Raw genomic sequence first — 12,431 nt, forward strand, 5'->3', positions numbered from 1 at the left:
TTGGCTCGGAAGAGGCTGTGAAGGTAAGAATCACGCTGCTGGACATGAAGATAGGTGTTAATGGAATAAGGTTATGCTCGGGCACGCAGTGCCCTTGCCATCGCCGCACGTTAAGAAGCAAACGCCTCCGAAGGCCGAGGGTGCCCTGACCCCTGTTTCCCCTGACGGGGAGAGGGGCGGGGGTCCCGCCCGGCCCCGGCGGCTCGCTCGTGGAAGCCTTCTGAGGGCGAATGATGAAACACCGGAGGAAAACAGGGGCCCACACAAGAAAGCAAGCCCCGGTTTTAGGGACACCCCTCCCTCCGCCCCTCGGCACCAGGGCGCGGGCGGGCGCGGGCGGCGCGGCTGCCCGCCGCGGGGGGGCGCTCCGCCACCCCTGCCCCGCGGCGGGCCGGGCCGGGGCCGGGGCGGGCCAGGCCGGGGGCCCCTCGGGCGGCGCAGGCAGGCGGGGCCGTCCCCGCCCCTCTCGCCGCGCCGCAGCCGCCGGAGGCGAGCGGAGCCCGTCAGTGTGTGAGCTGCTGCCGCTGCCCGCCGCCGCGCCTCCCGCCCAGCCCGGCCCGGCCCGGCCCAGCCCAGCCTAACCCAGCCCAGTCCGGCCCGGCGAGGCACGGCAGAGCGAGCCCCCTGCTCTGCTCCCCACCCCCCCACCGGCCGGGCGACGAGAGCCAGCCATGGGTAAGCGAGCCGCGGCTGCGGGGAGGGCGGGAGCGGGGGGCAGGTGCGGGGCAGCCCCCGGGGGTCGCGGCGGCCCCGGCCCGGCCTCATCGCGGTCAAGCTTCCCGGCGGGGGGAGGCTTGAGCGCCTCGTCGGAGCGGCCCCGGGGGCGGCCGCCCCTCAGCCCACCCTCGCCCCGCCGGGCCCGGGCCGGGGCCGCGGAAACTCGGCGGGAGCGGGCGTGGGGGGCTCCGGGCGGGCGGGGAGAGCCGGCGGGGCAGCGGGACCCCGGCAGCTGCAAAGTGTTCCTTTCTTTTAAAAATGAGTAATTATTCATTATAACGCTACAGAGTCCCGGAGCCGTAGTTTCTCGGGGGCGGCCGTACCGCCGCCGGCCCGGAGCGTGCCCTCTCCCCCCGGCCCCGCAACGGCTGAGGGAGCGGTGCGGTCGGGGGGCTCGGTGCCGGGGGCGGCCGCGGGTCCCCCCGCGGGGCTCGGTGCCGCCGCCCGGCGTCGGGCAGCGACCGGGTGTCACCCCAGCTCCTCCCCACCCCCGGCGTAAGCCCGGGCGGGGGGTCCCGCTCAGCCCCTCGGCGCCCAGCGCGGGGCCGCCGGGTGCGGGTCGGGTTTTGGCTGAGGGAGGGTGCGGGAGAGGAGGGATGGAGGCGGGGGACGGGGAGGAGAGCGGGCGCGGCGCTTCGAGGCGGGAAGCGTGGAGTGCGCCCGTGTGCCCGGCGTAAGGCGCTTCGGCGGGAGCCCGAGGGAGTGCCCTGGGCCGCCGGGGTGAGGTGGCGGGTGCCCTTGTCCCTCTTGTAGCCGGGGGTCCGCCGGGTGGAGGGCGCGGGGCGTCGATGGAGAGCGGCGGCCTCTGCTCCCGGACGCGGGGAGGGAAGCGAGTGGGCGAAGGTGAGCAGGAGCGAGGCCCTGCCTGGGGAAGGGCTCATCCCGCACGCGAGTCGCTCCGCAGCCAACGCGGGCGTCCCGCGTTCGCATCCTTTCGGCGTGGGCCTTGTAGCATGGGCTGCTCCTGCGAGCTTTCCTTTCAGCCAGCAGCAGGTCCACATTAATTAACCAGTAATGAAAGTTTTGAGGTTTGGAAAAAAGAGAGGAGGGGAAAAAAAAAAAAAGAAAAAGAAAAATACAGCTGTATCTTTGGTCCAGTTTGCCAGTGGCGTGTTATTGCTTAGAGGTTGCAGCTGCTAAAGCAGAGCTATCAGTGCGTGCCCGTGTGTTATTATGCACATACTGATGCTGGCACTGTCTCTGGTTTTAATTAAGGAGAAGAAGAAGAAGAAAAAAAGGAACTAATTACACAGTCAAAGCCAAAGGAAGCTGACAGAATTCCTGTGGTTGCTACTTTGTTAAATTAATTCGCATCACCTAATTCCTTAATTTCTAAACGCTTATTAACTGATTTGTTCCTGAGCTTAGTGAAGATCAGATTGCTGTAGTATTACAGTCTTTTTACTACGCTTTTCTGAAGTTTCCAACACCCCTTTCAATGCATGTTAAAGTACAGATTCCAACTGCTTCTGCAGCTCTGAAGGGTGAAACAACCCGCTGTATTGTTGGCACCATTTTTTGTGTGCACATTCTGATACTCGCTTTTGAGGCTACGCTTTCCCTATGTCAACTTTTGATATTAAATGAAACTGCAAAGTTGATGGTCTCTGCCATGTGTATATCTTAGTATCCTCCTCTTAACATACACTTTTCTGCCATGGATTGATGTCAAATACATCTTGGAATGGGGATGAAAGAGGGAAAGTAATGTTTTCATGTCTCTTATTAAGAGAAGCGTATTCTTTGGATTACAACATCTTATTTTGGGGGGAATACAATTTATTAGATAATGCATGTAAAATTGTTCTTAAGTGTCTTTGCTGCTAAGTCTATGAAATGGATTTTTCTTCAGTAAATTAAGTTGCTAGGGGTTTGAAATCAAAAAGTTGTTTGAAATCTTTGTGGATGATTCATCCTGAGGAGAAGCAAATCTTTCAGTTCTAAAATCTTAGAAAAACCACTAAAGTTAGTCTTGCAAGTTGTGGGTCTGCAACAGTGTGTGAAATGTATGTTTTACGTCCGTAAAGAATGTCTTGTCCTGCACATAACAGTTGGGAAAAGAGGAGTGGAGAGAAGACAATATTTTTTGAATGTTTTGCTAAAAATGATGATAATGGCACAAATCTCCAAGGTCTGCCAACTTCTTTGCTTAGAAACAGTGTTGGATGATCAAGCTGTGCCTGACTGGGTAATGGTGGCATGGTCAGTCAGGAGAGGGAACTTGTAGCACAAATTTCGGATGAAATACTTCAAAAAGAAGTCACAAAAAGAAGCCTTTGTCAGCTGGGGATCCAGTCCCTCATGAATACGATGTTTTGTTTATGCCATTGCATAACTGCTGCCTTGGCGTTAGGTAGGCTGAGGCTGATGTGACTGTCTAACCAGGACTTGTGTGGATCACCAGCCCTGTATCGAGTTTCCTGACCCAGTGGCAAGGATGTATTTGGTTCTCATTTGGACCGTCTGAATTTTTCTTGCTCGCACAAAAGTTTTGTGTAGGACTGGCCTGCTGAGGCTTATTATTAATACTTTTTCTTTTTCTTTTTGGAAGTGCTGAGAGCCCACCGTGGCCATTGGTGTTCATTGGGCTTTTGGCTCCCTCAGCACTTCTGAAAGTCGGGCATGTTGTGTTCAACACCAGCAAGGGTTTGCATTGGCTGGAGGGTCGTCACTAACAACCAGCACAGCGCTTTGTGCATCTAGTGTGAGAAGACCCACCTGTTGGCGTCTTGTATCACAGCACACGTGCTCCCAAAAGTAGTGTCTCATCTAGTAGGTGGGGAGGGGGGCTGTTTTACGAAATGAACAAAAATGCAAAAGGTTTTTGTTCCTAGAAGTTTGAAAAGCACGGTACAGTGCCATTTCTTGGGAACTGTGTGTTTTCCTGAGTTTACACCTTCTCTTCTTCATACTCCACAAACTGTTGCTTTCAAATAAGAAAAATGGTTGGAGCAGAGTGGGTATGAGTGTTATGTTTTGGTTGGCTGTTTTTTTTAAAAAAGAGATTCTGAGAACACTATGCACAAACAGGACAAAATTGAGCCTGTGTTTGTGTGGGGTTTGCATCCGACCTCACTGCAGTCCTTGTGCAGGAGCTGCTGCCTCGCAGAGCCTGCAAACCCAGGAGTTCCCAGGGGCATCACGCCGTGCCACACCAGGGCCATTGCTCTCTCCTGCCACTCATCCAGTTCCCCCAGCAGTAATTGCTCCTGCATCCTCACAGCTCTTCCCTGCATCCCAGAGCAAACCATCCCTTCCTAGTAGGCAGTAACCTCAGGAGTTCCACCGTAGGGGCTTCTACCACCCATAGAAACGGTCCTCGCTTTTATGTGTAACGTGTCCAAAGTAGGTTCAAATATTCCCTAAACCAGGCTTTTGTCTTATAAACAGCTGGGGGCAAACCCTGAAAGAGAATCAGTCCTCTTTCTTTCTATTCAGCTGTACACTTTGTTCAGGCAGGAGCTGAAATCTTTTGTGTGTCACAGTAATAGTAAAATCTGATTAGTACCGGTCATTAAGGGTGGCTGGATTTCAGTTGCCAAGTGGTGTAGTCCATATTCTGTTAAATCTTGCACCTCTTAAATATATTTCACCTTGTTCCTACAAAAAAAGAGAAACTAATATTAAGTTTATCTTCTATTAAAACCTGTGAAATATAAAATTTTATACTGCTGCCCTTCCTCTATCTCTACAACACCTGCTTAGGCTATTAAAAAGTACTTAATTTTGCCTTCTCACTGTAATCCTTGTCTTAGAAGGAGGCGGAGGAGAAAATGTTGTGCATTTCAGATATTTCCGTGTCCTAAACAATTTGTGTTTTCAGCATATTTACAGATTCTCCCTCTTGCTCTCTTTCTAAACGTGTAGTTCAGTAATACAGGAAATCTGCTGTCCTGTGTGTGCATTATGATATGTCTGATAGATCTTGAAATGTTACATTTCAGAAAAACATACCGGATTATAGATTACATCCTTGGGAGGGCTGAACTGTGGCAATGTCTGATTACATGTCTTTTTCAGAGTGTTTCTAGAATTTCTTAAACCAATTGAGATATGCAGGTCACATTCAGTGTTTAAAGGACTTTAATTTTTTTTTTCTCAAGCCAGGTACCTTTTCTTTAATTGTGCTTCCATGTGTTGGTATTCCAGCAGTCGTCACGTTCCAAGCATCAGGTTTTTTTATACAGTATTTTTTTTTCTATAGCCTTTGTTTTTCCAAGATTAATGCTATCTAATCACAAAATGGTTTGGCTTGGAAGGAACCTTTAAAGATCATCTAGTCCAACCCCCCCTGCTGTGGGCTGGGACATCTTTTCACTTGATCAAAGTCCCTTCCAGCCTGACCTGGAAGACTATAAGGGATGGGGCATCCGCAATTCTCTGGGCAATATTTAGTAATGTCTGAAGTCATTACTCTAAAAAATAAGTCCAAAGTCCATTGCAGGTTAAGGTTAAAATAAACTGAAAATAAACCCAGTGAAGCCCACTTAGAATCTTTTTTATATTCCTCGTGCAGCAGTGTCGTGTCGTCCCTGGGCGAATGCGTGTTCTCGTAGCGAGGATTTTGCTTTCCCTGAGATACATAGCTAGTACAGGCAGTCGCAGAATCACTGCGCATGTTGTACTTCCACTGATGGCATTTGGACGTAAATGTGTTGCTATCTTTCTATCAGCGTGAGTGCATTGTACACAGTGAAATTTCACTGGGGTGAAGTGTTTGCAGAGGGAGATGCTGTGGGTTGTTACATTACTGGACTCCCCACGATGACCGTTCTTCCCACTGAACCTCCCGGATTTCTCTTCTTTTTGACCTCCTGCATGTGCATCCCAGCTGCGTGTGCCCTTCATCTCTCCTCAGACGTGCATGCACCTGGTCCCCGTGAATGTGTCCCCAGCACCTGCCTGGGCTGCATATCACCTTCCTCCTCCATGCAGCTCCTCCTGCTGTTCCCACTGCGGGACTGAGAGCTAGCATGGAGCCATGAGAGCCACCTTCCTGCGAGTTGCTCAGGTCCACCTGCAAAAAATTTGAACCCTTTGTGGCACTACAGTGCTGTGGGGGATGTATGTGTTTGCTTATAGTGTACTTTTAACATAGGTGCTTTTTACCCTGGAGCATGGGGGTCAAGGCTCACTCCCGATGGAGCACATGGCATCATCTCGCCAGGGTACCAGTCTGGTGGTGGGTATGGTGGCTTGTTCTCCAGGGTTTGCCTCAGCATGCTTGCAGCTGGATTGGTTTGAGCCGTCCAGGGAAATAAAAATCCTTTCTGTTCTCCTGGCTGATTCCTTAAAATGCGTTTGGGTAGAAGTGCCTCTGGGTTTGAGTTGTGGTGAGGAAATGTAAGGAATTATAGTTTAGTCTCCATGTGGGACATCAAACATGGTTGTATGAAAGTAGTGGGTCTCAGCTGAGCCTGCGAGGCTCTGTACAGATGAAGAAGCCTGCATTGGCAGGATTACCGGGTCAGTACCCACAGTGGGCAAAGGACGAAACAGAGCCATGGTGGCTCTTGTCCATCATGCACATCTTGTAGGGTGCCTTCTTCCAGGTTGTAGGTGATGTAGCCTGCAGTATGGAGGAAGCGAACTCAGCATGACAGTGCCGGGGGAGGAATCCATGTCTCCTGATCCTTTCCAAACTTTTCTTCTGCCGGAAGGCGTGAACCTCTGACAGCTGGGGTGCTGGGATGGCTGTGCCTGTCAAAATTCCCTGTCACTCTCCCCTGTAAACACAATGAACAGCAGAGGAGATTTCACCATTCAGTGTAACAAATAGATAGTATCGTATGTACCACTTAGGCTGCAGCTGTTTGTTTCTTTCTATTGCTGCTCTGTCTTGGCGCTTTGGCAGTCTCCCTCTCCATAATTATTTGTCTCTTGGGTTTTAAGCTCAAAAGCTTGCATGTGGAGTTGCGGCTTGGGAAACATTTAGAAGCAATGCAAAGAACTATGAGAATTTGACATCTTTTGTTCTCCCTGGTTTTGGACCTGTTTGACTAGCAGCAGTTTCAAAATGTGAATGGAACTTATGTTTCATTAATAGAAAGATGTGCCTGACGCAGAGCTGTTGAGTGGTACAAAACTCAGTGTGTTGCTGTGCATCAGTTTTGTGTGTGTGTTATGCTTTGATAGTTTAGTGCATGTGACACTTGGAAACTTTAGCCTTAAGTTATATGTACAGAAAACAACTTTCAGGAATGTGTTTGCACTTAGTGTTTGGGGTTGTGTTTTTTCTGGGGGGAAGAATGATGAAAAGGACTGTGGTTCAAAGATAGCTGGGACCTGGGTCGTGAAGAAGACTGGGCTTCTTGAAGTTTTGAACTGCTGTGGACTATCCAACATAAGATACAGCCTTCATAATTTTGTGGGGGATTTTAAATGTTTTATTAAGAGCACAGAGCATTCATTGCATTTTTTTAGCCTAAAACTCTGTCTCTGTATACATTCCTTCAATGCCAATGAAAATGCAAGAATTGTCCTGATCTAAACCATACATGAATCAGAAAGTGGGATTGCACTGAAGGCAAACAGGGCAAGTCTTGCTCCGTTAGTGGCTCAGGAGTAAGGAAGAAGCTGGCTTGCCTTCCAGGGGCTGGTTTGTAGACTGGCAGGCAGAAAGGACACCTTGTGTTAACAATGCAGCTGACTGGGAGATCCAGAAACTGGAGTAAACAATGGGAGTCCAGCCAGAGGAGGATTACGTTTTGAGTAGTGTGCTGGTTTTCTTAATATTGGAAACATACATTTGGGCTTATTGGTGGTTTTGCTGAGCTGGAGCTGTGGAGCCTGCCGCTGATGGCTAACCAAGGAGGAGTCTGACTTCCTCGTGCTGCCAGCAAGGCACAGCTAACTGGGACTCTCCCAAGTCTGGTTTTTGCTTTACCTTTTTGTCTACGTTTTTATCAGCTTGCATGCTAGAAAATTCATTGAGGCTTTTCAGTCCTAATGCTAAGTGCGCATCAGTGATGCTGCTGGGCGAAGGTGAGCATAGGCTGCCTGCAGTCTCCCGCCTGCACCCTTTCTGAGCCTGCCCGGGGAGAGCAGCTGCTGTTCAACCTTATTCAAGAGAGATTTCCCACAGATTTTTGTTTTTAAACTCCACGGGTTTATGTATGTTTTGCTTTCTGATGGGACACAAGTGTTTTACAACATAAGAGAGTGTTTTTGTCAGCTTAAGACATCTTTTTAAAGCTGCTTAGATGTTGGGAACCTCTGTCAGGATTTGCTGGAATGAAGTCCTGGGCGCGCATTGTGGCGACAAACGCTGTGCGACTCTGAATTAGTGTAGAGCTCTGGCTGGATCTTCAGTACTTTTTCCTAACTTCTCTGTTAAAGAGATTTTCATTTGCTTGTTGTTTTTTTGGTTTCTTTTTGTTTTTTGGTTTTTTTTTCAGATCTTGTTTTTGGGTTGGTTTTTTTTTTTTGAGGAATAACTTTTGGGAGGTTTTAAATGATTGCTCTTTGTGTGTAAACTTACACTTTTGTTACCAGAACTGTGTTGACATAAATGTCATCCGCTTTCCCAAACAAAACTGTAAAATGAGTTGTTGTGTTTTTTTAGACACACAGCTGAAAATAAGTTTGCCACATGGAACTTCCCTTGTGGGAAATTAAATGCTTTTCTTGAGCTGCTTAGGCATGTATTTAAAAAAAAAAGTCAGGAGGAAAGAAGGCTAGTGGGAGTGTCTGGAGCTGAGAACTCCTGGTGCAAGGACAGGGATCTGCTCCAGCACATCTGTCAAGAGCCCACAGCTTTCAAGGTGTGATGAACAGTAACACTTTGTGCAACATCTGCTTAGGCTCTGTGATGGGCGCTGGTACAAAAGCCCTGAAATCTCTGAGATATTTGTCATACCGTGTCAGGGGAATGTAACAGACTCTAGTGCATCATCTATTATTGCCTGCTTCCCAGCCAGTGAAGTTATTAGGTACTAAAGCTGATAACTGCTTCACTGAGCCAGAGCTTTACGTAAGCAAATACAAGGAATGCAGTGCAGAGGGGGCTTTGGTATGCGTGACTGGTGTAGCCCAAGTTAGTAATTATTTCCCTCGTGCAGAGTATACCTTCACCGCATAGGCATTTCTCCCATTCTGTGCTGAAACTAAAGTGGCAATTTCTCATGCTTGGTAATTGTCTAATGAAAATCCCTCATTTCAGATAATGCATGGAAACTTAAAGAAAAATGAAGTGTAATGAAAAATAGCCTGTTAAGTAATTTTGCTTTTCATAGCCTGTAATTTTTAGTCTTCTACTATAAATTGTTTTTAAACAGTTTGAAAATACCTGTGTTTCTATGCAAACTTGAGCTATGAGAAGCATATAACAAATACTTAATCTTTAACCTTGTCCTGAAATTCTTTGGGGTTTTTAGTCTTATCTTCCACTAATATGATTGCAATGCCATGTTTGAGAAATTGTTGTGATCTACCACATATTGAATTCCTCTTATTCCTCAGTGGAAACCTCAGGGAGGCAGAAAAGAACCAGGAATAAGTTAAAAAAAAAACAACCTCTTGAAAATGCAGATTTAAAGTAGCTGTGGCAGACTGAAGGTAAGAGTGTGGGGAGTGGGTGGAACTGAAACAAAATACAAATGAGGTAGCAGTGTGAGTCAAGACTTAAATTATTTTAGCCTTAAACAGTCTGCAGATTTCATTAAACTGATTTTATTTTCCTGTAAAACCTTATTTCTGGATTTTCTTATGTTTCCTGTGGCTGTCATCGTAAAAGCTGCTGAATGTTTTCCCCATTATGGTCAGCTCCCCAGCATGGTTTACGCTCTTTCCATCATCCTCGCAGAGAGGAAGTGCTGGACCTCATGGTTGAACCTCGTCCTTCCCTCCCTCTAAGCTGTTTTCTACCAGGTTTTGTGGGCAGAGGTGTGTGTGTGTATAGATGATTTCCTGTCTCCCTTATTCCTGTTGGCATTTGATCCCCTATTGAAGGCTTTTTCCCTAAAATGGTGGCCCAAGAGCGCTTGCCAGTTTTGCACGCCTGATGAGCTGGGCTGTGACACCATCCAGTGGTGCACAGGGCACGTGCAGGTGTGTTTTCTGTAGATGATGTCTTTCTGTGAGAGCTGCTAGCTTTTATCTGTTTCAACGTAAGCGATGTGCTTCTACTGGAGATAGAGAACAGCAGGGACACTGGGAGAAACAGCTTTAAAAAAACCCAGAAAGTCAGGAGACACTCTCTTAAAGCAAAATTAAGTGCTTTACGAGAGGGGAAATTGAAGGCTTGGCATTCTGTTTCCACAGCGACAGAAGGGCACAGCACACGTGGAATATTAAATGTTGTTGCCAAGGCTAATGGGAACGCCCCAGCTGCTGCTAAAACCTGATGTATAAATGTGTTAATTACTGCACACTGAATATTTTTTCTGTTCTTATAAGAACATACAAAGAAAAAATTCAGGAAAATACCAGTGTAGTTACAATCAGTGCTAGCTACTACTTCCACGTACAAAATAAATGCATTTAGTTGACGAAACTATTTTGTTTCACGCTTGATTAGTTGATCTTCGATAGCATTGCTGGTTTTTATATGTAGAGGTACTTGCCAAATTGGTCATTATGCTGACTGTAGATTGGCAGTCTACTTTCTGAAGTTCACCCACCCTCTTAGAAATAATTCTGTTCAAATGGGTTGGAGAATTAGGAATATTCCTTATTTGCAACAGAGTTGTGAGAGTATAACTGAGGGATGAGTATGGAAACAATACCTGGGATTTCTGTTAAAAAAGCCCAGTGAAACAACAGAAACCCTACTAGTTACTTATGAACAGACATACCACCTTTCTTAGTTCTTCTCTGGCATGCTAAATGGGTCCCTGTGCAGGACTCTTGAGGAGGATCTTAGATGCAGAGAGGGAGAAGCTGTTATCCAGTCAAAACATGAGTTCCCGAAGCATTCCTTCCTCTTCCCTGTGCTATAAGGCAGGTTTATGGATTCAAAAAATGCCATCATGCCTGCCTAAGTGCTCATCGGCTGTAATTCTTCCTAAAATACTTGATCCTTTACCCTTTGTTTTTAGGGAAGAGGATGGTAACATCAGTAGGAGGGAAGCACGCCTTTTTCCTTCTAAATGTGTGTTTGAGCGTGACTGCTGTGCCCACTTCCCACATGGTCAGTAGTCTGTCATCTTCTGCATGTGTGAAACTTCCATTATGTTAGGACTTTGTATATAAAGTGTTTTCTATTGCCTTACTCAGAAAATATGTCAAGCTTCTCATTGCATATGCTTTGTTGCTCCAACACTTGTGCTTTGCATTTGCATCCGGTTATTCGATCTCTGCAGAGAGAGGCTTCTTCTCCTTATCCAAGTTTAAATACAGGAGAGAAATCATAGAATCATAGGATGGTTTGGGTTGGAAGGGACCTTAAAGATCATCTAGTTCCAATCCTCCTGCCACGAGCAGGGACACCTTCCACTAGATCAAGTTGCTCAAAGCCCCGTCCAGCCTGGCCTTGAACTCTTCCAGGGACAGGGCATCCACAACTTCTCTGGGCAACCTGTTCCAGTGCCTCACCACCCACAGAATGAAGAATTTCTTCCTTATATCAAATCTAAACCTGCCTTCTTTCTGTTTAAAACGTTACCCCTTGTCCTATCACACTTTGGAATAAGGAGCCCCTCCCCAGCTTTCTTGTAGGTCCCCTCTAAGTACTGGAAGGCTCCTTGGAGCCTTCTCTTCTCCCAGCTGAACAACCCCAACTCTCTCAGCCTGTCCTTATAGGGGAGGTGCTCCAGCCCTCAGATCATTTTTGTGGCCTTCCTCTGGACCTGCTCCAACAGGCCCGTGCCTCTCCTGTGCTGAGGGCTCCAGAGCTGGGCGCAGCACTCCAGGTGGGGTCTCACCAGAGCGGAGCAGAGGGGCAGAATCACCTCCCTCGACCTGCTGGCTACGCTTCTTTTGATGCAGCCCAGAATACAGTTGGCTTTCTGGGCTATGAGTGCACACTGACTGCTCATACTCAGTTTTTCATCCACCACTACCCCCAATACCTCCTCAGGGCTCCTCTCAGTCCACTACATCACCCAGCCCACTTCTGTGTTTGGAATTGCCCCAACCCAGGTGCAGGACCTTACGCTTGGCATTGTTGTACTTGCATTTATTTGCCATTTTAATAGTATTTCCTTGTGGCAGTCTTAATCACTGACATCACAGCAGTATCCCAAAACTGAATTGATCCTGAGCTGCTACGTGTGGTCCCAGCAACATTCAGGCTTTTGCCATTGGTTTACTCAAATGACTTCCATAGTCATGAGTGGACTTACAGCAGGAGCCTTCACTCTTTGGTGGGAGAAATGGCTGGAGCTGTGATGCTTAAAGCCAGGCTTGGCAGCTGCTGCATGACCTGCTTTGTCCTGAAGGGGACAGCTGGGAAGAGCAGCCTGGTGACAGCCTTCATCCCAGGCTTCCCACAGCACTCAGGATGTACCATGCTGGTGCTTCCTGCTAGGAGACAGTGGCAATTAATTTGAAATCCTTCCCTTAGGTCATCATGGCTTTTAAGGAGCTTTTGCACTTATTATCTCAGAGATCGCCTTTCCTCCCTGAGCATGACCTGCCAAGACAGCTGTGTTTCTCTTAAGCACTGAAGTTAATGATACAAAACATGAAGACTGAGAGCAGGATTATAGCTCTCCTTACCTCTGTGCCCACTGCCAGCGTCCCTTGTGTGGGAGGCCAGCGTGATCAGGGACTTT

The 12,431-nt window shown here is 47.9% G+C and overlaps 1 protein-coding gene across 3 annotated transcripts in view; it reads left to right on the top strand.

Moving 5' to 3' along the window:
• Window positions 1-449: 449 nt before the first annotated feature.
• The window catches only part of GPM6B (glycoprotein M6B), a 109,912-nt gene continuing 97,930 nt past the window's right edge, over window positions 450-12,431 (top strand). Inside the window, exon 1 of one of the 3 annotated variants that reach the window (XM_064475218.1) lies at window positions 450-675. In XM_064475218.1, the coding sequence (XP_064331288.1) occupies window positions 672-675 (4 nt within the window). In that variant the 5' untranslated portion in view covers window positions 450-671. The remainder of the gene's footprint in view (window positions 676-12,431) is intronic. The other 2 variants (XM_064475201.1, XM_064475226.1) reach the window with 2 other exon arrangements.

The sequence above is a fragment of the Phalacrocorax carbo genome, chromosome 1 (assembly GCF_963921805.1).
Source record: "Phalacrocorax carbo chromosome 1, bPhaCar2.1, whole genome shotgun sequence".
Lineage (NCBI taxonomy): Eukaryota > Metazoa > Chordata > Aves > Suliformes > Phalacrocoracidae > Phalacrocorax > Phalacrocorax carbo.